We start from the raw sequence: 25,512 nt of genomic DNA, 5'->3' as shown, positions 1-25,512 counted from the left end.
ATTAATTAATTAATTAAGTTAAAATTTTTATTTAAAAAATTTTGGCTGGGCGCAGCAGCTCACACCTGTAATCCCAGCACTTTGGGAGGCTGAGACGGGTGGATTGCATGAGCTCAAGACTAGCCTAGACAACACAGCAAAACCCCATCTCTACAAAAAATACAACAATTAGCCAAGTGTGGTGGCACACGCCTGTGGTCCCAGCTACTTGGAAGGCTGAGGCAAGAGGATTGCCTGAGTCTAGGAAGGTCAAGGCGACAGTGAGCTGTGATTGTGCCACTGCATACCAGCCTGGGCAAGTAAGACCCTTTCTCAAAAAATTTTTTTTTAAATTAAAATGGCTTGGCCTACAGAGCTTGCATGGCAGATGGAGAGAGGTGACTTTCAAAATATTCTGTTTTTAAAAAGTACACAAGTGACTGGGCATGGCGGCTCATGCCTGTAATCCCAGTACTTCAGGAGGCTGAGGCCGGAGGGTCGCCTGAGGTTGGGAGTTCAAGACCAGCCTGACTAACATGGAGAAACCCCGTCTCCACTAAAAATACAAAATTAGCCAGGTGTGGTGGCACATGCCTGTAATCCCAGCTACTCAGGAGGCTGAGGCAGGAGAATCACTTGAACCCAGGAGACAGAGGTTGCAGTAAGCCGAGATTGTGCCATTACACTCCAGCCTGGGCAACAAGAGCGAAACTCTGTCTCAAAAATAATAATAATAAGAAGAAGAACACAAGTAACAGATTTCTAATATAAAAATAAATCAAACAGTACATAATGTGATCCTCTGCCTCTCTTCCCCACTTGTAGATGGCACTCTCCCCATGAGTACCCCTAGTGATAACTGCCGTCTGTACTCATTAAGACGTTTAAAAATGCGTAAACGTTTTAAAATGTAGATTCTATTTTTATTCAGGTATGATGAGGCCAACAGATAAGGGGACAATTGCCATTTAAAAGATAGCTTATTACTCTTCATTCCCAAGAGGAGAGGTCACACTGCACAGCCACGGGAGAGAACACTGAGGTTGGTCACAGGCAGAGGACAGGAGAACTGTGGTTTTCGAGGGAAGGAATGGGTGAGGCAGGGTAAGGCGGCTAAGCAGGTGGAGAACTAGCTAGTCAGAATAGTGTCAGCTGACTCCTGACTGTAGACTGCACTGAGTTGTCTGATATATGATGTCAGCGTGATTAGGGTAGAGAGATAATGGCCTTGAGTATGAAAGTCCAAAAAAGGAGGGATTTGGTGGTAGAGCTCTAGATTGGTTAGTTTGCATCTCAGGGATCAGCTAATCCTGGGAGGCGTAGTCTCTCCCTGGTCAACAAGGCCCCAAAATGTCAAAGCATCAATATGGAAACTAGAAAATATGGGTAATACCACATAAAAAAATCTCTTAGGTTATTTTCCAACTTTTCCTGATTACAAATTATACAGTAATAAAAATCCTTATATAGATTTTTGCATGGGTGTATAATTCTGTAGGATACTTAGAAGTATAATTTCTAGATTAAAGGGTTTACATATTTTAAATATGTAATTTAATAAATTACAATTAAAATTTAATTTAATTCCCAAAAAGTGAAACATTTTAATGATCCCAGCAATAGTATATGGAGAGGGTCCTTTTTCTCATACTCTCAGTAATACAGGATTTTATCAGTCTTTTAGTCAACTTGGAGAAAGAATGTTAGCAGTCAGCCACTAACAAAAACTAACCTAATGTGTAAACGTTAATATCAGACAAAAGAGAATCCAATGCAAAAAGAATTTTAAAAGGCAGAGTGATATTTAATTTTTATGTCACCCTCTACCAAGACAGTTAAATGACAATGAGGCTTCATGTATAATTACACAGTTGCCGATGGCAATTTTACATGGTTTACATTTAATATCTAATTATATAGCTTCAAAACGTATAATGCAAAGACTCAAATACAAGGAGAATTTGCTAAATCTGTACTTGTCATAGAAATCTTCAAAATACCTCTTTCAGGCCGGGCGCGGTGGCTCACGCTTGTAATCCCAGCACTTTGGGAGGCCGAGGCGGGCGGATCACGAGGTCAGGAGATCGAGACCACAGTGAAACCCCGTCTCTACTAAAAATACAAAAACAGCCGGGCGTGGTGGCGGGCGCCTGTAGTCCTAGCTACTCGGAGAGGCTGAGGCAGGAGAATGGCGTGAACCCTGGAGGCGGAGCTTGCAGTGAGCCGAGACTGCGCCACTGCACTCCAGCCTGGGCGACAGAGCGAGACTCTGTCTCAAAAAAAAAAAAAAAAAAAAAAAAAAAATACCTCTTTCAAAGTTGGTCAGATCAGGAAGAATAAATAAAGATAAACAGGATTTGAATTAACATAATTAACAAATTTAGGCCAGGTGTAGAGGCTTACGCCTATAATCCCAGCACTTTGGGAGGCCGAGGCTGGCAGATCACTTGAGGCCAGGAGTTGGAGACCAGCCTGGCCAACATGGAGAAACCCTGTCTCTACTAAAAATACAACGATTAGCCGGCTGTGGCAGCGGGGATGCCTGTAATCCCAGCTACTCGGGAGGCTGAGGCATGAGAATTGCCTGAACCTGGGAGTCAGAGGTTACAGTGAGCTAAGATTGTGCCACTGCACTCCAGTCTGGGTGACAGAGCAAGACTGTCTCAAAATAATAATAATAATAATAATAATAATAATAATAATAATAATAGTAATTAACAAACTTGACCTACTAGATATAGACAAGTAAACAGAATATCACTTTCTTTGAGAATGTCCATGGTGCATTTAGTACCTACCAGAACACACACACGAGCATCTTAGATTAACCGAAAAAGTAAGTTGTCCAAGAATAGTGACTAACCACAGGTTAGGTTATATCCCAAGGAAAGCGTCCATAGAAAGGGCAGGATATTTCAAGCAGGCTTTGCAAACAGAAAGGCCAGCCACAACAAAGAATGCCTCCTGCGTGGCTTCTGCTAAGGACTCCCCTTGGACTCCAGAGCCGCTAGGCCTCTGTGTCTTGTCAGCACTCTGCTACTTTGGGGCTAAGGAGCTCAGGCTTCTCAGACGTGGCCTGGGAAACACAGTCTTCTAATCCAGGAGAGTAAGAAGATTTAGGACTGACGTGGGTGCGGTTAGAAAACCCGTCTCCTTGGGTATATGGGAGACACCCTGACTATGCAATCGCCCCCTTCAAATCCTCCTTGGGGGCCTGATCTGACTGACATCAGGGGGTGCCTACTGCTTCGAGGCAAGAAGCCTGAACTTTCCTCCCTGTCACTGTGAATGCTTGGCCAGGGCTGTGAATGTCACCATTGCTTTTCAGGGAGAAGACATGCCAGACTAGGGCTGCACCTTCTTTATTGGCTCTGTAGGTCTAAAAGAAATCAGATCAGCCTGGGATCCCTCAGCCAACTCTGAAGAAAGGATGGGGATCACACCTGCATGTTAAAGAGATTTCTGCCTTGTTGTGTCTCATGGTAAATAAAAAACCCAGCAAAGAAGGTAAGAACTTTCGCCGGGCGCGGTGGCTCACGCTTGTAATCCCAGCACTTTGGGAGGCCGAGGCGGGCAGATCACGAGGTCAGGAGATCAAGACCATGGTGAAACCCCGTCTCTACTAAAAATACAAAAAATTAGCCGGGCGCGGTGGCGGGCGCCTGTAGTCCCAGCTACTCGGAGAGGCTGAGGCGGGAGAATGGCGTGAACCCGGGAGGCGGAGCTTGCAGTGAGCCGAGATTGCGCCACTGCACTCCAGCCTGGGTGACAGAGCGAGACTCCGTCTCAAAAAAAAAAAAAAAAAAAAAAAAAAAAAAAGAAGGTAAGAACTTTCTATCTAGCCTAAAGTAGAAATGAGTGAGACCATGAGGGCGACAAACTTGCGTTTTTACCTAGGAAATAAATACAGAGTTGTTTTGAGACAAAGGTCAAAGACAGCTCCTCTGTTATTTATCAACTCATCCAGATGGGGTCTTTCCTATCTGTGTGATGAGCTCTTCATGTGCTGGGTGACCATTCTGCCCTGGATTTCTTGGGCTCACTTAGTGGACAGATAAACCCTTTTTTTCCCCCTAAGAGACAGAGTCTCACTATGTTGCCCAGACTGGAGTGCAGTGGCTGTTCATAAGTGCAATCACAGCACACTGCAGCCTTGAACTCCTGGGCTCAAGCAGTCTTCTAACTTCAGCCTCCTGAGTAGCTGGGACCACAGGCATGCTGCACCACCATCCCTAGCTAATTTTTGTTTTTCATGATAGTGTAAGGCATTGATGATGCTAAGTCAAATTCTAGAAGGAGAAGGGGTCTCACCCACGTTGGGTGGATGTACTAATCACCTGGAGAGATGGCTCAGCTTGGGAAATCACCGGGGGGAGAAGGCAGCTGGTGATTACCAAAGGTGCTGATTCAACAATCTCGGGCTCCCTCAAGCTCATTTTCTGTGGCTGACCTTATGAAGTTTTCATGTTTTTAGTTTTTCCCTTGAGAATTGTTCTACTTCCCCTTTCTGTTCATTCCCTTTTTTTTTTTTTTTTTGGAGATGGAGTCTCGCTCTGTCACCCAGGCTGGAGCGCAGTGGCAAGATCTTGGCTCACTACAACTTCCACCTCCCAGGTTCAAGCGATTCTCCTGCCTCAGCCTCCCAAATAGTGTAGCTGGGATTATAGGCATGTGTCACCATGCCTAGCTAATTTTTGTATTTTTAGTACAGACAGGGTTTCACCATCTTGGCTAGGCTGGTCTCGAACTCCTGAGCTCAGGGAATCCACCCACCTCAGCCTCCCAAAGTGCTGGGATTACAGGCGTGAGCCACGGCGTCTGGACATTTTTCTTATTGATTTCTAGAATGTTCTCTGCTTGTCTGTAAATGACTCCATCTTCTTCTCTTAAGCAGCCATATGTGATACCTATTTAGTCAGAGCCACTTTCTAATTTTTCGTATGTGTAAAAATATTAGAAAAATATCATTTATTGATTTTTAATTATAAAAGCTATAATAGAAGTATGTAAGTTAAAAATGGAAATCTCTCACCCAACCTCATTCTCCAGAGGTAATTACTGTCAATAGCTTGGTCTATAGTCTTTCATTTTTATATACTTACTGACTATTTTTATATAGATGATATCACACTAGGCATACTCTTCTGGAATTTGCTTTTCTTCATGTAACAATATATCTTGGGGCCTTTTTCATATGATTACATATCGACTTGCCTTGTTCTTTATCATGGTGGAATACATTCCATTGTTTTTAAAGCATCATGATGTATTTTGTCTATTCTTTACTGATAATTATTTAAGATGCTTTTTATTTGAGGAGGAGAAGTACTTTAAGAGATTTTCGAGGATGTCATTTAAGAAAATTCCTTATCTATGTTTTTCATGACAATGACAAACATTTGCAAAGTACTCCTCACATATAACCTCACTTCACACTCCTAACAACCCTGTAATGAAGTTACCTTTATCCATAAATAACAGAGAAACAGATAAGACCATGGAGCCCCAAGGCAGGGATCACATGTGCCTTTGCTGTTATAATGGTAGCTGGGTACACCTTTCCCCCCTCCACATGACATAGGAAAACATATCCTTTTTGTCCTTGGTGACAAAAGGTCACCAAGAGTTAGTTACAACTACCTGATGGGAGACTTCATTTCTTTCATCTCTCGTGGTTGTTCTAAATAGTTTATTGGCCCGTGATAGATATCAACTTCCTTACTCTAGAGCAATGCTGTATTTCTATCTCCAATAAATTCTTTGTAGGTCATCTTATTTTGCCACCATTTTTGAATTTATAAGTTCATGAGAAAAAAAGTTGCCTAAGGGCAAAAGAGGATTTATTTAATAACAATCTTTGACCCAGCAATAATCAGTATCCATCCTGCTGATTAATGCAGCATTGAAATACTATGCCTTTTACTGCCTCCAAAAACATGTTTTTGGTTGTTGATATTTTAAAATAAATGTGATATCAGATTCAGTCCATCAACATATATTGAGGTTTTATTGTATATTAAGCACTTTAAATATATTATTTATGATACTTGAAGTTATATACATGAGAAAACTGAATCTCTGAGAGTTTAAGTGCCCAAAACTGAGTATGAAGACGATCAAAAATTCTCACCCACATCAAACACTCTTAAATACACAACTTGGCTATGCAGGCAAGTTACCAATGTATCAAAGCAACTTGTGAGTCATTGACAAGCAGAATCATTGCTGAAGTCCCTTCTAGTTCTGAAACTGTGCAAATATTTAGGAGCAGTTTTGTTGGTTTGGACATAATGGCTTCTCACTTTACCCCAAACTCAGATTCTGGTTTCGTGACATCTCATAGAACTGGGAACCGTTTTGCACACAAAAAGAGATCACAGTTGTTTTTCCTCTGGTTATTTATTCAAAATAAACTAGCCAACATAAGCAAGGTGAGACTTTAATTTTGATTTGCAAAGAAAAAGACAACAACTCTTTGATAATCCCCAGTATCACAACCTTCAAAAATAGCGGAGGAGAGTGGGGTAGAAATGAGGTAGAGAAAATAATAAAAGAAGTGGAATTCACTCTTGATGTTAAGTCACTACATCTCACATTACCTCCTGAAGAAGAACTAGAGAAAGTGTCATCTTTGTTGTATAAAAAGAAATATGGCATAATGATCCAGCAATCCCACTACACTTTGGGTGTATATCCCAAAGGAAGCGAAATCAGTATTTTGAAGAGACAATTGCATGCTCATGTTTATTGTAACATTATTCACAATAGCCAAGACATAGAATCAACCTGTATGCCCATCAGTGGATGAATGGATGAAGAAAATGTGGTATATATGAACAGTGGAATACTATTCAGCCATAAAAAGGATGAAATCCTGTTCTGTGTGACAATATGGGTGAACCTGGAGGACATTATGCTAAGTGAAATAAGCCAGGCACAGAAAGACAAATACTGCGTGATCTCACTCATATGTGGGAGCTAAAAAAACTGAGATGATGGAAGTTGAGCACAGAATAATGATTACTAGAGACTGGGGAAAATGGAAGCAGGAGATGGGGAAAGTTGGTTAACAGGTACAATGTTACAGTTAGATAGAAGGAATAAGTTCCGGCACTCCATTGTACAGTAGGGTGATTACAGTTAACAATAATGCATTGTATATTTCAAATAGCTAGAAGAGAGAATTTTGAATGTCCTCATAACAAAGAAATGATAAATGTTTAAGGTGATGGATATGCCACTTACCATGCTTTGATCACACAATGTATACATGTATCAGAATATCACATTGTATCCCATAAATACGTATAATTATTATGTGTTAGTAAAAAATAAATAAGGCATAAAGTTTATTCAGTTAATATTTATGGAATCCCTACTACATGTCAGGCACTGTGCTAAATCCTGGGGATAAAATGATGAATTTGCTTACAGTCTTTCTCTGAAGGAACTCACAGTCTAATAGTAGAGAGATACAAGATTAAAGACTGTAATATGGTATTGCAGTGATGGAAATGTGAACAGGATATTCAGGAGCTCAGAGGAGGAGCATGTCAAGCTGGCTTCTTTAAGGAAGGTGATACTTAAAGTGAGCCTTTAGGAATGAATAAAATTAGCCAGCTTAAGAGAAGTGGGATAGAAAGAACATTCCAGGTAAGAGCAAAAACACAGAGGTCATGGTAGTTAAAGTACAGAGTTTGAAGAAAGGAGAGAAGAGATATGAGTGTTGGGAACAAGCCCCCCAAAATCTGGCCATAAACTGGCCCCAAAACTGGCCATAAACAAAATCTCTGCAGCACTGTGACATGTTCATCATGGCCATAACGCCCATGCTGGAAGGTGGTGGGCTTACCGGAATGAGGTCCAGGAACATCTGGCCCACCCAGGGTGGAAAACCACTTAAAGACATTCTTAGGCCACAAACAATAGCATGAGCGATCTGTGCCTTAAGGACATGCTCCTGCTGCAGTTAACTCGCCCAACCTATTCCTTTAATTCGGCCCATCCCTTCATTTCCCATAAGGGATACTTTTAGTTAATTGAATATATACAGAAACAATGCTAATGACTGGCTTGCTGTTAATAAATACGTTGGTAAATCTCTGTTCGGGGCTCTCAGCTCTGAAGGCTGTGAGACTCCTGATTTCCCACTTCACACCTCTATATTTCTGTGTGTGTGTCTTTAATTCCTCTATCACCGCTGGATTAGGGTCTCCCCAACCGAGCTGGTCTCGGCAGACGAGGCTTTTAGGGAAGATTTGTTATTGTTGTTGTTGTTGTTGTTGTTTTAGTCAGAGTCTTGCTCTGTCGCTCAGGCTGGAGTGCAGTGGTTACATATCTTGGCTCACTGCAACCTCTGCCTCCCAGGTTCAAGCCATTCTCCTGCCTCAGCCTCCCAAGTAGCTGGGATTACAAGTGTGCACCACCACACCCAGCTAATTTTTTTGTATTTTTAGTAGAGATGAGGTTTCACCATGTTGGCCAGGTTGGTCTCAAGTGATCAGCCCACCTTGGCCTCCCAAAGTGCTGGGATTACAGACATGAGCCACTGCACATGGCCTGGAAGATGGGTTCTGTTTGGAGTCTGAGACACCCCAGTGAAAGTGTTTAGCAGGGAGCTGAGTATGTGGGGCTGAAGTTTAGGGATCATCTGGGATGGAGATAGAGATCCAAGAGGTAGGAAGTGATAGCTGAAATGTGAGAGTTAATTAAAACAGCCAGGGAGCATATACCACGTGAGATCAAGAGATATTTGAGACTAGAATGCAAATAAAAACCAACATTAAGGGACAGACAGAGGAAAATGAGCTCAAGCAGAGAGAGTAAGTAGTCAGGAAGATGGGAGCAAACATAAGAGTTTAGTATCACAGAAGCCCAAGGTGTAGAATTGAAATAAAGGTGTGGCCTGGCCAGGTGTGGTGGCTCACGCCTGTAATCCCAGCACTTTGGGAGGCCGAGGCAAGCGGATCACAAGGTCAGGAGATCGAGACCATCCTGGCTAACACAGCGAAACCCCGTGTCTACTAAAAATACAAAAACAAAATTAACTGGGAGGCTGAGGGGGTGAGAATGGCGTGAACCTGGGAGGCGGAGCTCGCAGTGAGCCAAGATCGCGCCACTGCACTACTCCAGCCTGGATGACAGAGAAAGACTCTGTCTCAAAAAGAAAGAAAGAAAGAAAGAAAGGTGTGGCCTATGGAGACAGATGGCCTTGCTGTTCTGGCAAGGTAAGGACTGAAAAGATGAAGACATTAGAGGCATCGGGAAAGGCTTTGATCAGTAGTGAGGATGAAAAAGGTAATTTTGAGAGGAAGTAAAGAGAAAAGTGTAGTCTACCCTTGAGATAAATCTGGATGAGAAGACAAGAGAGGTTGGGTGACAGAGGAATATAGGAGGTAAAGGGAGGAGGAGGTGGAGAATGAATTGCTTTGAGAACGCAAAATAAGAGAGTTCAGTATGTTTCTAGACTGAAAGGAAAAGGCAGTGGACAGGTTGAAAACGGGAGACCTAGGGAATGACAAATGGAGGGAACTCTCAGGGGAGGAACATCTTGTGCACTTAGACTGGAGAGGTGGGGAGGATACTCTCACATGATTCATAGACGATTTGGCCCACCCGATTTAATACTCTGCCTGAATCTCCTATTACAGATTCTGTCTTCATTTTGTCAGCAAACAGCTCACTGTCCTCTGGATCTGCTGCGTCCTCCGGGAGCATTGCGCTTAAACTATGGGAAGCGGCACCTCCACCCAACATCATTTTGCTTTCCAGAATGCAGAGAGAGGTATGTGTTTCCCACTTTCCAAACCAGCAGTGGGTACCACAAAGCCCATATTGCATGGAGAGGGTTGGGGGTTCTGAGGGTAGAAGCAGAAAACCCTTACATTGCTCCTCAAGCCAACTCTCAGAGGTCAGCTTCTCCTCCTTGTGACATGCCCACCAAAATGTCCAGTTGAAGTATATTTGACAGAATTAAAATTTGCTCAGGGAATTAGTGTTGTCCATTGGGGTTGATCCCAAACTACCCAGGTACAAATGAATGAAATAAGGTTGGGCAAAAAGGGGAAGAAACACATTCCAGACAGAAGGTAGAGCACGTCCAAAGGTCATGAGGTGGGAAGAAGGAAGCATGAGCTCCCTCTAGTGGCCAATCTAACAATTTTTAAAAAACAATAGGCCAGGGGTTGTGGGTCACACCTGTAATCCCAGCACTTTAGGGGGCTGAGATGAGAGAATCTCACTTGGGCCCAGGAGTTTGAAACCAGCCTGGGTGACAGAGCAAGATCCTCTCTCTACAAAAAAAAATTTTTTTTTTGAGACGGAGTCTTGCTCTGTCGCCCAGGCTGGAGTGCAGTGGCACGATCTCTACTCACTGCAACCTCCACCTCCTGGGTTCAAGCGATTCTCCTGCCTCAGCCTCCTGAGTAGCTGGGATTTCAGGCGCCCACAACCACGCCTGGCTAATTTTTGTGTTTTTAGTAGAGACGGGCTTTCACCATGTTGACCGGGCTTGTCTTGAACTCTCACCTCAGGTGATCCGCCTGCCTCGGCTTCCCAAAGTGCTGGGATTACAGGCGTGAGCCACCGTGCCCAACCTAAAAAATTTTTTTTTGTTTTTGAGACTGAGTCTTCCTCCGTGGCCCAGGCTGGATTGCAATGGCACGATCTCGGCTCATTGCAACCTCCGCCTCCTGGGTTCAAGTGATTCTCCTGCCTCAGCCTCCCAAGTAGCTGGGATTACAGGCGGGTGCCACCATGACCAGCTAATTTTTTGTATTTTTAGTAGAGACGGGGCTTCACCATATTGACCAGGCTGGTCTCGAACTCCTGACCTCAGGTGATATGCCCGCCTTGGCCTCCCAAAGTGCTGGGATTACAGGCGTGAGCCACCATGCCCAGCAAAAAAAAAAAAAGAAAAAAAAAAATTTAATTAGCTGGGTGTGGTAGCGAGCACCTGTAGTCCTAGATACTCGGGAGCCTGAGGTGGGAGGATTGCTTGAGCACAGAAGTTCAAGCCTGCAGTGAGCTATGATCATGCCACTGCCCTCCAGCCTGGGTGACTGAGTGAAACCATTTCTAATATGGTAGGGATATCAACTGTGATATAAATTGCAAATATTTTTTCCTAGTTTGTCATTTGTTTGGACCAATTTTGGAATTAGCTTCAGCTCAGGGTTTCCTTATCTTGTGAATAACACGAATTCAACCCACACACACCACAGGCTGAGACTTCCTATCTCACTGAGTTCTAGGTTAGCTCACCTCATGCTACCACAGGGGCTGGTAGGCAGAGATTTATTGGATCACACAAGGTACAGAAACTTCCCCAGCTCCTGCCTTTTCACAGACAGTCCAGTTACCACTCCCTGCCATGCACAGAACACAAGAACTCATTCTCATCCCCATACAGGTGTTAAACCCCCAGCTCCTGCGACATGTGTCTGGTAGAGATTCCCCTAGGGCCTGCCTGACTTCAATGCCTGTAACTGCCTTTGGCTATGGGTTCCGTCTTCATTTCTGGCACCTGGAGATCTCCCTTCAATGCTTTTGATTTCAACTATTGGTTAAAAAGAAATTTAGCTTATTTTATGCAGCTTTTTTAATGTGTTGGAGTGTGAGGGAGTCCTACATCTGCTTAAGCATGCCATTTCTTATCGGAAGTCGATATTAGGCTCTCTATTTTCCTTAAAGGGATGTCATAATTCATTAACTTCTTATTGCACCCTTTGGCAAGCTTATACTTCCATTAGAGAAAGGTACTTCTTCCTAGAGGCATCATTTTTTCCTTTAAATCAGTGTTGTATATAGAGACATAAATATTATTCACAAAGATAATAAAAATAAGAGGGTAACCATCAAAAAAGTTCTCTGTTCTATTTTTCTTAAATAATTTACCTGTTCTCCCACACCCTGCTGTGCATTGCCTTGGTTCACAATTTTCTCACAGTGTTGTTATATGTAGAGTTTTTACACCCCAGGTGTTTTTGTAACTTGTACCCTAATAATTTACTTTACACATGGCCCAAGTGAGAGGGGCCTATTTTTGCATTGTGCTATTAAAAATACATGATGGGATAAAGGATCTTAAAAGATCCTGCATTTCCCAGAGCCCATCTCAATTAAAAGCAAGCCAGCTCCCCACCACACCCTACCAGATAGTCAACTGGGAAGAAGAAAAAAAGAGGGAGAATGAAAGGTGTTGCCCACTTCTGCTGCCTGAGTAGCCAAAGCAAGACTGAGGATATAATACATATGTCTCATCATTGGCAGCGCTGGCCATAGAATGCTCAGGGCAAGGTGTTAGCAGACAACATTGATGTCCATGATCTTCTTCAGTGGTCCTTAAAGTAAGAATTATGTATGGAGCTTGTTAAACCTTCAGATTCCTTCCTGGATTCCACTGGTAGAGATTCTGATGTTACAGGTCCAGGGTGAGGTGTAGGAACCTGCATGTTTACCAGGAATCTCTAAAGAATCTGTAGCATCAGCCCTGGACCTTTCATTCACTATTCTCTTGGGTGTGTGTGTGTGTGTGTGTGTGTGTGTGAGTCTCTAACCCAGGCTAGAGTGCAGTGGTGCGATCTCGGCTCACTGCAACCTCTGCCTCCCAGGCTCAAACGATTCTCCTGCCTCAGGCTCCCAAGTAGCTGGGATTACAGATGCCTGCCACCATGACCAGCTAATGTTTGTATTTTTAGTAGAGATGAGGTTTCACCATGTTGGCCAGGCTGGTCTTGAACTCCTCACCTCAGGTGATCCACCAGCCTCAGCCTCCCAAAGTGTTGGGATTATAGGTGTGAGCCACCACGCCCAGCCTCATTCACTATTCTGAACATGGTTTTACAGAAGTCAGTCAGTGGGATTCAACCTTGTCACTTATTATTTAGTGAGTGCCTTTGGGAAATACTAGTAGTATGAATTTTTTTTCATAGGAAATCAAATTTGCTTTAAGTTCCTCCTAGCTTCTCTTTTCCCACGCCATCATCATCTTTCCTCTTAGGAAAATCAGCAAGAATTCTATTATCTCTCTAATGCAAACTAAATATATTAAATCAATCTGTCTACTATTTATGAGGTTGACCTGAGTCAGCCTGCAGGGTTTCTAATCCAGCTTTATCCACAAATAGTCCATTCATCACCAGCAGCGTATCTAGGCCTTGGAGCTTAAAAAGAATCTAGTTATGTGAACAGCTGTTCCCTTCTCTGGCAACAATACTTGACCACAGGTCCTAAACCTTATATAAAGAATGAAACTCCACACTCTAACCTGCCCTATCTGGTCACCTAGCACAGGTCCTGGCAAAAATGAGAGGCCCAGTGGCCATGTTGGGGACTGCATGGTCAGTGCTGCCTATCTTATGACGGGGGTGCTTAAAGCCTGCAGGGATATCATGGAACTGGGGATGGCAAGCATGGGAGCTGGGAAACACTTGCTACCCCCTGACATCGTATGATGCATTCATCTGAGTATTTGTTTACTGTTTGTTTTTCCTAGTCTTCTTCTGGCCCCGCCCCTTTTCCAGATGAGGACATTGAGGCCCCAGATGACTTGTCTGAAACCACAGAGCTTGTCAGGGCAGTTCTAGGTCTAGAACCCAGGTGTCCTGACATCCAGTCTATTGTCACAGTATCAAAATGTCCACCCCACCCCCGCAGTATAACCTGTCAGGGATGCTGCATCCTTGCAATCTCACTAGTTTACATCTCCTTCTCGGAATCCTGGCAGTCCAACCTTTTCATCCCTACACAGAAATGTTTTCATCAATACATGGGAATTCTAATCAACCTACAGTGATATAACTATCAGGCAGGAATGAAGGGGAGGGGCTGGAAATGGGGAAAAGCACTATTGCCAGCAGAAAGGGAAATACTTCCTATGGGTGTCAATGGGTAGTGCTTCTGCTCCATCTTGTCCTCACATATACAGTGGGAGAGGGCCAAGCAGCTTCCTCTCCCTACCCCCAAACCCCTGGCCCAGGGAGTCCCAGCTCACAGGCTTGCTTCTCCATTGGTGTCATAGCCTTCAAGGCAGCAGCGCTGATCCAGAGATGGTACCGGCGCTACGTGGCCCGCCTGGAGATGAGGCGGCGTTGCACCTGGAGCATCTTCCAGTCTATAGAATATGCTGGGCAGCAAGACCAAGGCAAGGTACAATGAGATGTGGGACGGAGCCGCCTCCTGCTCTCCCTTGGGCAGCAGGGCTCGGGTGCTCCTAAGGTGAGGCCAACTGGACTACTTGTGGGTTCTCTTTTCGCTCACCTCTAAAGCCACGTCTCCTTGGGTCCTTCTGCAGCTCCATGACTTCTTCAGCTATCTCATGGATCACTTCATCCCCAGCAGCCACAACGACAGTGAGTATGAACTGCCACATGTCATGTCCTCCTGTCGTAAGGCCATAGATTACATGGTGAAGTTGGGGATGCACAGGGAGTGAAACCTTGAATCTGGTGACAGCCAGGGAATAAGCAAGGGGCTGACGAGTAAATGGCAGACTGGGGTTTTATGCCAGGTTCTCCTGAACACACACCTGGAGACAAGAGTTCGGGTGCAAGGAATTCATTTATTAAGTTCAAGAAACTCTGGGGGTGGGAGGGAGTGGGGAAGGGACTCAGGAAAGGAACGGCAGCCAGTCCATCAACTCAGTGTGCCTGGGAAATAGTGTAAAACACAAGCCTCAGAATTATCCCCCCTGCAGGCAGAGGGAACTGGAGTTTTTCTGTGTCAATTCCAAGGGGTCATTGGTTGAAAGCAGCTGGGGAGGTGGGAGGGAAGAATAGGAAGGAGGCTTTTTCTTTTCTTTTTTTTTTTTTTTTGAGACAGAGTCTCGCTCTGTCACCCAGGCTGGAGTGCAGTGGCATGATCCTGGCTCACTGCAACCCCTACCTCCAGGGTTCAAGTGATTGAACCTCAGATACCCAAGTAGCTGGGATTACAGGTGTGCACCAACACACCTGGCTAATTTTTGGTATGTTTAGTAGAGACGGGGTTTCACCATGTTAACCTGGCTGGTCTTGAACTCCTGGCCTCAAGCGATCCACCTGCCTCGGCCTCCCAAAGTGCTGGCATTACAAGTGTGAACCACTGGGCCCAGCCAGGAGGTTGTTAATTCCATAGCATTTCTGGCCTGCCACCTGGATCCAGGAAATAAGCCCTCAGTCTAGAGATGCAGATGCTGGCAGCTGGAAGCTGCTGGAAGGCACTGCCAGGTCTGGTGCACCTGTTGCACTCACTAAATGCAACATAAATACCCGTGAATGATTTTTCCACACTGGCCTTCCCCTTTCCTTCTGCTTGCAAATCCAGGTCCCTAAATTTCTGTACTCTCTATGTCTGACAAATCTTGATCTTTTAGAATAAAAGTAGAAAGCATTACTTTTTCCTCCTGCCCATCCTAGACTGTTGTCACTTTCTCCTTCCTTTTTCCTCTTCTGTGCTGGAGCTGAAGCTGAAGCCAGATTAACCATCTCCCACTTCAACAGTCCAGGGAAGGACTTTTTTTTTTTTTTTTTTTGAGACAGGGTCTCACTCCCTCACGCAGACTGGAGTGCAGTGGTGTCATCTCAGCTCACTGAAACCTCTGCGTCCCAGGCTCAAGTGATCCTCCCATCTCAGCCTCTTGAGTAGCTGGAACTACAGGTGTGTGACACCATGGCTGGCTAAATTTTTAAAATTTTTTTGTAGAGACAGGGTTTCCCTATGTTGCCTAGGCTGTTCTCAAACTCCTGGGCTCAAGCAATCCTCTCTCCTCAGCCCCGCAAAGTTCTGGGATTAGAGGTGTGAGCCACCGTGCCCAGCCAAGGACTATTCTATAGTGCCCGCAGACTGAATGATCAGATGATCATAAGCTGATCCACCTTTTCTATCTGGACTAGGGGACTTCCTGACCCGCATACTCACTGAGGACAGATTCGCCCAGGACTCCCAGATGGAGAAATGCAGTGACTATGAGTCCATAGAGGTACCTGACAGTTACACGGGGCCACGCCTCTCCTTCCCGCTCCTGCCTGACCATGCAACTGCCCTGGTAGAAGCCTTCAGACTGAAACAAGTAAGCTCACCTGCGGAACTTGGGTCACTACCAACTCCATGAAATGTGTAAAGGGAGACCAAACCCAGCACAGAAAGAATGGCCCCAGATTTAGAGTGTTCATGTCATGTGTCCACTAGAGAGATTCTACCCCTGCTGTGCTTAGCCAGGACCTTGCAGTCAATCAGCCAGTTCTGATGATTGACAGCTTTTCTTCCTAATTGCATAATCTCTCATTGTTCATTCATCCCACACATAACTACTGAGCACTGCTTTGTGCCCCACATTGCTCTGGGCACTGAGGATACAGCAGTGAACAAAACAGATAAAATCTCTGCCCTGGCCGGGCGCGGTGGCTCACGCTTGTAATCCCAGCACTTTGGGAGGCCGAGGCAGGCGGATCACGAGGTCAGGAGATCGAGACCATGATGAAACCCCATCTCTACTAAAAAAATACAAAAAAATTAGCCGGGCGTGGTGGCGGGCGCCTGTAGTCCCAGCTACTCGGAGAAGCTGAGGCAGGAGAATGGCATGAACCCGGGAGGCGGAGCTTGCAGTGAGCCGAGATTGCGCCACTGCACTCCAGCCTGGGCGACAGAGTGAGACTCCGTCTCAAAAAAAAAAAAAAAAAAAAAAATCTCTGCCCTTATGGAGCTGGCATTCCATCGGGGAGGCAGACAATGAACAATAAATAACAATAAATAACACAATTGTGCAGTATATTAGAAGGCGATGAGAGGTATGGAAAAGAATAAACTAAGTTGTGGATGGAAGAAATAGCAATTTTATAGAGTTGTCTGGGAAGGTGATTTCTGAACAAAGATCTAAGGTGGTGAGGAATGTGCCAGGGAAAGAGCATTCCAGGCAGAGGGAGGAACACATGGAAAAGCCCTGAGGCAGAAACTTGCCTGGACTGTTCGAGAACCTCGGGAGGCCACTGTGGCTGGAGAAGAGGGAGCCAGGGGAAGAGTAATGGAGGTGAGGGGGTGGACTTTTATTCTTCCAAAAGAGACAGGGAGACAGCAGACATAGGAATGACATAATCTGACTTGTTTTTTTGTTTTGTTTTGTTTTTTTGAGATGGAGTCTCACTCTGTCATCCAGGCTGGAGTACAGTGGCGCAATCTCGGCTCACTGCAACCTCTGCCTCCTGGGTTCAAGTGACTCTCCTGCCTCAGCCTCCCCAGTAGCTGTGACTACAGGCACCCACCACCACACCCGGCTAATTTTTTTATATTTTTAGTAGAGATGGAGTTTCACCATGTTAGCCAGGATGGTCTCGATCTCCTGACCTCATGATCTGCCCACCTTGGCCTCCCAAAGTGCTGGGATTACAGGCATGAGCCACCACCCCCAGCCCTGACTTGTTTTTTAAAATAATCATTCTGGTAGCTGTGTTAAGACAGTGTAGGCAGCAAGGGCCAAAGCAGGGTGACCAGTCAAGAGACTACTGCAATAGTCCAAGCGAAAGATGACACTGGCTTGGAACTCTGATGATAGGGCAGAGGTAGCGAGAGATAGTCAGCTTCTGGCTCTATATCAGAATTCAATCCTTCCCCTCTTCCACATGAATGTAACTCTTTGCAGGAGGAGCTGAGCTGATATATTCCAGTAATGACAGGATCACTCGGTACCATCAACACACCTGCACTTAGTCATACTTTACTGAGACATCACGTGGTCTTCCCATGCTAAAGGCAAGGAAGCATTTAATAGAGTAGAGGAAAGAGAAAAGTAGCTCAATATTTGCAGGAGAGACAAGTGGGGATGATGAAAAGCAGAAACAAGGGCAGAAGTTGAGTGAAAAAGAAAGAATCCGTGCATAGTCCCAGGAGCAGTTTACTGGGGTTACTTTCGGGGTCTTGGGTGATTGGGGTTGTTAAACAGTAAAGGTAAGGACCATTTTCCGTCATGAATATCAGTGTTGTTTTCTTCCCTCCCTCCTCTTCCTCCCAGTAGCAGCTCCATGCTCGCTATGTCTTGAACCTTTTGTATGAAACCAAGAAACATCTGGTACAGCTGCCAAACATCAACCGGGTCTCAACCTGTTACAGCGAGGAGATCACAGTGTGTGGTAAGAGCTGGTCAGAAACGGCTTTCCATGCTGGACACAAACAAGAACGCTCTACCTGTGTGGGGATGCAAGAGGAGTGGCGGGGCTGCAGGGAGATATGATGATAAGCCAAGTTTAACCCCTTCAGATCCACGATTTGCATATTCACTCCACGTTTACTTAAAGAAGAGGTGGTGGTGCAGCGAAGGGGATCATGGAGCTCAAGGCCCAGCCTCTGCTTTATTTTCCCAAGCAATTCATATTGACTCAAACTCATGTTCTTCATTCAAAACAAAATCTCTGCAAATAACCAGACCCTCCTTGTTAGAAGATGGTTTATTTAATGGTACTTGAGAAAGCCCCGATGACTAGCAAATTATTCCTCCCATCCACACACATTCCTCTCCTGGAAGGAAGTCCTGTTAATGACTGTTTTCCCCATCTTATGTTTCCAGTGATTTTTAACATCCACTGTAGACTGACATCCCACACCTTAACCTAGTGGAGGGAGGCTCCAGTACACGAGGGATTGTAACTGGCACTGCTAGGGTCACCTGCAGCCTGCAGATAGGTCTTGCTTGCCTTGCAATGTTCATAAACTTTTTTTTTTTTTTTTTTTTGAGACGGAGTATCACTCTATCGCCCAGGCTGGAGGGCAGTGGCGCAATCTCGGCTCACTGCAAGCTCCGCCTCCCAGGTTCACACCATTCTCCTGCCTCGGCCTCCCGAGTAGCTGGGACTATAGGCGCCCGCTGCCACGCCTGGCTAATTTTTTGTATTTTTAGTAGAGACGGGGTTTCACCGTGTTAGCCAGGATGGTCTCCATCTCCTGACCTCGTGATCCGCCTGTCTCGGCCTCCCAAAGTGCTGGGATTACAGGCGTGAGCCGCCGCGACTGGACCATAAACTTTTAAAAATGGTATTTCGACATTTGAAATTTGGGGGATTTTATATTATGATCTAGATTTTGCTTTAAAAGTCTCCTGAAAAATCTTCTAACACTGGCTCATAAGTGAGTAGCTGCTTTCTACTTTAACATGGGCAAAATCTCTCCAGTTCTCATCTAGGTTTGCAGCCCTGCACTGTTCTATCTCATCTTTGCTTCAGTAAAAATGTAGCTCATTTACTATTTATAATAATCAGGCAGAGAAAATATTATGCCTTCTGCTTTCAATACTATCTCTGCAATAAGGAGAAATTAATATTTATCTTTATCTTACGTATGGAAAACTTTGTAGGGTTTTTTCTGTCAGATTCTCCTGGGTATTTTCTTTCTTATAATAAAAATCAGAAGCACTGGTAAGGAACAATCAGAACTGACATTCTTTTTCTATCTTTGTTAGGAGACTTACATGGCCAATTGGATGACTTAATCTTTATATTTTATAAGGTATGAATGTTCAAATTAAGTTGCTTTCTTGCTCTGAGGCTTAATTTAGAAGCTCAAATTCAGTATCAATTGAACAAATGCTTAAATATTACTTGAATTTTAAAAATGTTATTATTTATTTTTATTTTTTTGAGATGGGGGTCTCGCCCTGTCACCTAGGCTGGAGTGCAGTCGTGCGATCTAGGCTCACTGTAACCTCTGCCTTCCAGGTTCAAGCAATCCTCCCACCTCAGCCTCCCGAGTAGCTGGGACCACTAGTTCATGCCAACATGCCCTAATTTCTTTATTTTTTTTTTTATTTTTATTTTTCAAACCCTTGTGTGGAGGGCTGACTTTCAATAGATCACAGCGAGGGAGCTGCTCTGCTCAGTGTGAAATCCTGACCCAGGAGCAGGTCATCTACGAACAGTTTAATGTCAGTTTTCCCACGAACGTGCGTTGCGTGATGGGTGAGGGGTTTGGCCGCCTTTCCGGCTGCACCCCGTTTCCCAGGAGGAGGGACTCTCCGCACCGGCCCCGGGTCCCTGCGCGCTTGCGGGGCCGAACTGCCCGCCAGCAGGGACTGCGGGAGACTGGCTATCCTAGGCCACTGGGAGACCGGCTATCTGAGGCCAACTGAGACCCTGCAGCGCTGCCCTGTGGTTCAGCCTGGGCGGGATTCTGACTTAGAGGCATTCAGTCAAAATCCCACGGATGGTAGCTTTGCCCCATTGGCTCCATAGCCAAGCACATACACCAAATGTCTGCACCTGAGGGTTGGTACCGAGCAGGATTACCATGGCAACAACAGATCATCAGTAGGGTAAAACTAACCTGTCTCATGATGGCCTAATTTTTGTTTTGTTTTGTTTTGTTTTGTTTTTAAGACAGAGTTTCGCTCTTGTTGCCCAGGCTGGAATGCAATGGCACAATCTCGGCTCACTGCAACCTCCGCGTCCCAGGTTCAAACGATTCTCCTGCCTCAGCCTCCCAAGTAGCTGGGACTACAGGCGTGCACCACCACTCCCAGCTAATTTTTGTATTTTTAGTAGAGACGGGGTTTCACCATCTTGGCCAGGCTGGTCTGGAACTCCTGACCTCCTGATCCACCCGCCTCAGCCTCCCAAAGTGCTGGGATTACAGGTGTGAGCCACTGCGCCCGGCCTACGATGGCCTAATTTTTTATATTTTTTTATATAGACGGGGTTTTGCCACATTAGCCAGGCTGGTCTCGAACCCCTGAGCTCAAGTGATCCACTCACCTTGGCTCCCAAAGTGTTGGTATTACAGGTGTGAGCCACTGCGCCCAGCCTAAAATATTATTTTTAATAATATTTGCTACTCTGTTGCAGCAAATACGTAATAGAAAAGTCAGTACTGCATTATATTCTAGTACATTTTTGCAAACTATTTAACAAATATAAAATGTTCGATTAATAACTAGAAGGGGCCAGGTGCAGTGGCTCATGCCTGTAATCCCAGCACTTTGGGAGGCCAAAGTGGGAGGATCGCTTGAGGCCAGGAGTTTGAGGTCAGCCTGGGCAACATAGTGAGGCCCTGTCTCTTAAAACATAAATAAATAAGTAAATAAATAAATAACTACTTAGCAATTGATTTTCTTTCTTTCACATAAAGAAAACTGATTATTATCAAAACAACCAAAAGCTATTTTCATATATATTTTAATTATAATGTGTAGAACATATAACAAGGGAGATGAGTATAATATTTTTTAATGGAATATTACTTTCTACACATACTACATTTCCCAAAGCATTTTCCCATGCATTATCTTGTTTAATCCTGAGAAATCTATGGCAAGTATTATTATTTCTAGTTAAAGATAGTGTGGCCAGAACTTAAAACTGGATCACAAGTTTGGTGCCCTTTGCTCCACACCACATGGCAACACTCAGGCTTTGTCTAAAGGAGCATCTCATAACCTTAGCCTCTCTGGAAAGGACATATAAGACCAATAGAAGATACTTCCATCATTTACTGACATTTCATGCTTGGAGGAGACCTAGAAAGCACAGAATTGGTGTTAGACATGATGTGATTGTCAAATGCCTATTGGTTTTAACCTGATTTCCTATTTCCTTCCTCCCATTCATTCTTTGACTGGTCTCCTTGTTGAAAAGAATGGCCTCCCGTCGCCAGAACGGTCATATGTGTTCAACGGTGACTTTGTGGATCGAGGCAAGGATTCAGTAGAGATCCTGATGATTCTTTTTGCCTTCATGCTGGTTTACCCCAAAGAGTTCCATCTTAACAGAGGAAACCATGAGGACCATATGGTGAACTTACGGTACAAGTCAAAACATGCTTGAGTATTTGATGTTTGTTTGTTGTGATTGTAAAACGTTATTTCTCCAGAACTTCTTATTTGTTAAATGCCTTTAAAACTAGTTTTCCAATTTTTTAAAAAAGCAGAATACACAGTATATAACATTTCGAGCCTCACTCGGTCGCCTAGGCTAGAGTGCGGGCGCAATCTTGGCTCACTGCAACCTCTGCCTCCTGGGTTTAAGTGATTCTCTTGCCTCAGCTTCCCGAGTAGCCAGGATTACAGGCACGCACCACCATGCCCAGCTAATTTTTGTATTATTATTAGAGACAGGGCTTCACCATGTTGGCCAGGCTGGTCTCAAACTCCTGACCTCCAGTGATCTGCACCCCCTTGGCCTCCTAAAGTGCTAGGATTTACAGATGTGAGCCACCGCACATGGCCAGATTTTTTTTTTTTTTTTGAGATGGAGTTTCACTCTTGTTGCCCAGGCTGTGCAATGGCACAATCTTGGCACACTGCAACCTCCACTTCCCAGGTTCAAGCAATTCTCCTGCCTCTGCCTCCCAAGTAGCTGGAATTACAGGCGCCTGCCACCATGACCGGCTAATATTTTTTTGTATTTTTAGTAGAGACAGGGTTTCACCATGTTGGCCAGGCTGGTCTCGAACTTCTGACCTCAGGTGATACACCCGTCTCGGCCTCCCGAAGTGCTGGGATAACGTGCATTAGCCACCGCGTCCAGCTCAGATTTTTTTTTTTTTTTTTTTTGAGACGGAATCTTGCTCGGTTGCCCAGGCTGGAGTGCAGTGGTGTGATCTCGGCTCACTGCAAGCTCCTCCTCCTGGGTTCACACCATTCTCCTGCCTCAGCCTCCCGAGTAGCTGGGACCACAGGTGTCTGCCACACCACACCACATGCTAATTTTTTGTATTTGTAGTACAGACGAGGTTTCACCGTGTTAGTCAGGATGGTCTCGATTTCCTGACCTCATGATCCGCCCATCTCAGCTTCCCAAAGTGCTGGGACTACAGGCGTGAGCCACTGTGCCCAGCCCAGATTTTTTTTTTAATTTACACATTATTTTACTATTCCAATGAAACCATTGAATTTGTTTTTGCATACACATACTCTATCATATAAATAATAGAGATTCATGATAGTAAAGCAGGAAATACAGATAAGTAAAAGGAAGAAAATTAAAATATCCCATAATTTCTCTACCCAGGGATAATGATATAATTGTAAACATTTTGGTGATTATTCCTCAGTCTCTTTTCTATGTATTTAAGTACATATACCCAGAATATGCATTCTTCTAAAAATGTGATTATGCCCTGATTATTGTCACCCCATTTACTCTAATATCTATTTGTGCTTCTAAATCTAGATATGGCTTCACCAAGGAAGTGATGAATAAATACAAGGTGCGCTGCCTTTAAAGACAAAAGTTTCTCTTAGTTCAGATAAGTTGAGTGAATTATTTGATAACATTTTGTTTATATCATTTTTTCCAGATACACGGGAAGGAAATACTAAGAACCCTGCAAGATGTTTTCTGTTGGCTTCCACTGGCCACTCTGATAGATGAGAAAGTTCTAATTCTTCATGGTGGGGTGTCAGACATAACTGATCTGGAGCTTTTGGACAAAATAGAGAGGAGCAAGGTAGTGGTTAATGAAATAATACAAATTTCACCATAATGTCCAGTTTCATTGCCAACATAAATGTCATCTTACATGCTGACTGCAGTCAACCGATTATGGCTGTTAAGAGTGTGGAGGCTGGGCACAGGGTCTCACACCTATAATCTCAGCACTTCAGAAGACAGGAAGATTGCTTGAGACCAGGAGTTCGAGACCAGTCTGGGCAGCATAGCAAAACCGTGTCTCTACAAAAAAATTAAAACCTTGGCTGGGAGTGGTGGCATGGGCCTGTAGTCTTAGCTACTTGGGAGGTTGCAGTGAGCTCTGATTGCCATTGCACTCCATCTTAGGGGGACACAGTGAGAACCTGCTTCTAAAAAAAAAAAAAAGATTGAGAATCTGCAGGTGGGCTAGGGGGCAAGTGTGCTGTAGTCACTTAGTCATGTCTACCATGTACATGCTAGTGGGGAGTAGCAACCAGTGCCGTGTTTTCTGCCATTGGATCTAGGTAATTCTAAATACAACCTCTCAATTATTGCCACCTAAAGAGCCTACGTTTCCCAAATAATTCATATTACCTTCAATTAAAGTCAAGAAATATGTATTTAGTGCCTACTACTATATTCAGAGAGTGTGCTAGTTGGCAGAAAAAAAAGATGAAGATCAATTTCAGTTAAACTCAACAAATATGCTTTGAGTGCTTACTATGTGCAAAGAAAGTGTTACAGAGATAAAAAGATGAAACAGAGATGGTGCCTGCCCTAAAGGAACACACAGTAACCAGAATGTGTTGGGGTTGGAGGTGGAAGAGTGTGAGACAGAATGTATGATTTACCAATAATGATAGATTTCTATTGTCCATTTCATTTTGGAAATGGAAAGCTAGGAAGCAAAGGTTCTATTTTCTTACACTTAACTCTTAAACTTGACTCATTCCACACAGGAAATGCTGCTACGACATCCATGACAACATTTTCCTGGGAAGTTCCCAAGAAATTCAATGTCTTGAATTCCTGGGCTCAAGTAATTCTCCCACTTTGGCCTCCCAAAGTGTTGGGATTATAGGCATGAGCGACCACACCTAGCCATCAGTTGTATCTTGATTTTCTCACAAACTTTCAACTCAAATATTCTGTCCGGCTGCATGTATGCCTCCAGACGGAGGCAGAGACAGCAAGCCACAGTAGAGAAAATTATCTCACGGGAAGAATCATATTTAATTATGTAAACATAGAAGAAGGAACTCTGGGAAAGAATGCTAACGAAAAGTTTATTTTCTGTGGCTTAGCAAAAAGCTAACTTTCCGATGTTTGGTTTGCAAAGCTCTGGAGAGAGGGCGATGCAGCAAATGATACAGTCCAAGGACTACTTGAGAGAGAAGTACAGAGAAGTATGGGCTCCAGAGTCAGACTATCTGGATTCAGTCCTGGGAGAGTCTTAGTATTTTGTGCCTCAGTTTTCTTATCTGTACTATAAAAGATGCTATCTTATAGGAGTGGTATGAGGGTTAATCAACTAATTTATAGAAAGTGCCCAGAACAGCGCCTATTTGGAAAAGGCTCAATACATATTAATACTATTAATCTCCTTAAGTTAGGGATGCTGCTTGGAGCAGATAACAACATCCTTAAAATAAAATTACCTGGGCCGGGCACAGTGGCTCACGCCTGTAATCCCAGCATTTTGGGAGGCCGAGGCGGGCAGATCACGAGGTCAAGAGATGGAGACCATCCTGGCCAACATGATGAAACCCCCGTCTCTACTAAAAGTACAAAAACTAGCTGGACGTGGTGACGCGCCTATACTCCCAGCTATTCGGGAGGCTGAGGCAGGAGAATTGCTTGAATCTGGAAGGCCAAGTTTGAGCGAGCTGAGATCGCACCACTGCACTCCAGCCTAGGTGACAGAGTGAGACCCCCATCTAAAAATAATAAATAAAAGTAAATAATAATATTTTTAAAATTCAAGTAATATTTAAGCATTTGTTCAATTGATACTGAATTTGAGCTTCTAAATTAAGCCTCAGAGCAAGAAAGCAACTTAATTTGAACATTCATACCTTATAAAATATAAAGATTAAGTCATCCAATTGGCCATGTAAGTCTCCTAACAAAGACAGAAAAAAAATATCAGTTCTCATTGTTCCTTTCC

General features: G+C 44.2%; 1 protein-coding gene across 1 annotated transcript in view; it reads left to right on the top strand.

Moving 5' to 3' along the window:
- The first annotated feature begins 3,187 nt into the window (after positions 1–3,187).
- Positions 3,188–25,512, top strand: part of PPEF2 (protein phosphatase with EF-hand domain 2) — a 42,331-nt gene continuing 20,006 nt past the window's right edge. The window contains exons 1-10 of the mRNA XM_030818446.1: positions 3,188–3,486; positions 9,651–9,763; positions 14,000–14,127; positions 14,273–14,330; positions 15,852–16,027; positions 17,966–18,080; positions 19,403–19,449; positions 21,570–21,736; positions 23,106–23,142; positions 23,233–23,382. Of these exons, the coding sequence (XP_030674306.1) occupies positions 9,709–9,763; positions 14,000–14,127; positions 14,273–14,330; positions 15,852–16,027; positions 17,966–18,080; positions 19,403–19,449; positions 21,570–21,736; positions 23,106–23,142; positions 23,233–23,382 (933 nt within the window). The 5' untranslated portion in view covers positions 3,188–3,486; positions 9,651–9,708. The remainder of the gene's footprint in view (positions 3,487–9,650; positions 9,764–13,999; positions 14,128–14,272; positions 14,331–15,851; positions 16,028–17,965; positions 18,081–19,402; positions 19,450–21,569; positions 21,737–23,105; positions 23,143–23,232; positions 23,383–25,512) is intronic.

Source organism: Nomascus leucogenys, chromosome 9 (assembly GCF_006542625.1).
Source record: "Nomascus leucogenys isolate Asia chromosome 9, Asia_NLE_v1, whole genome shotgun sequence".
Taxonomy (NCBI): domain Eukaryota; kingdom Metazoa; phylum Chordata; class Mammalia; order Primates; family Hylobatidae; genus Nomascus; species Nomascus leucogenys.
Note: the sequence above shows the minus strand (reverse complement) of the source record. Positions and strands in the feature narration are given on the sequence as shown.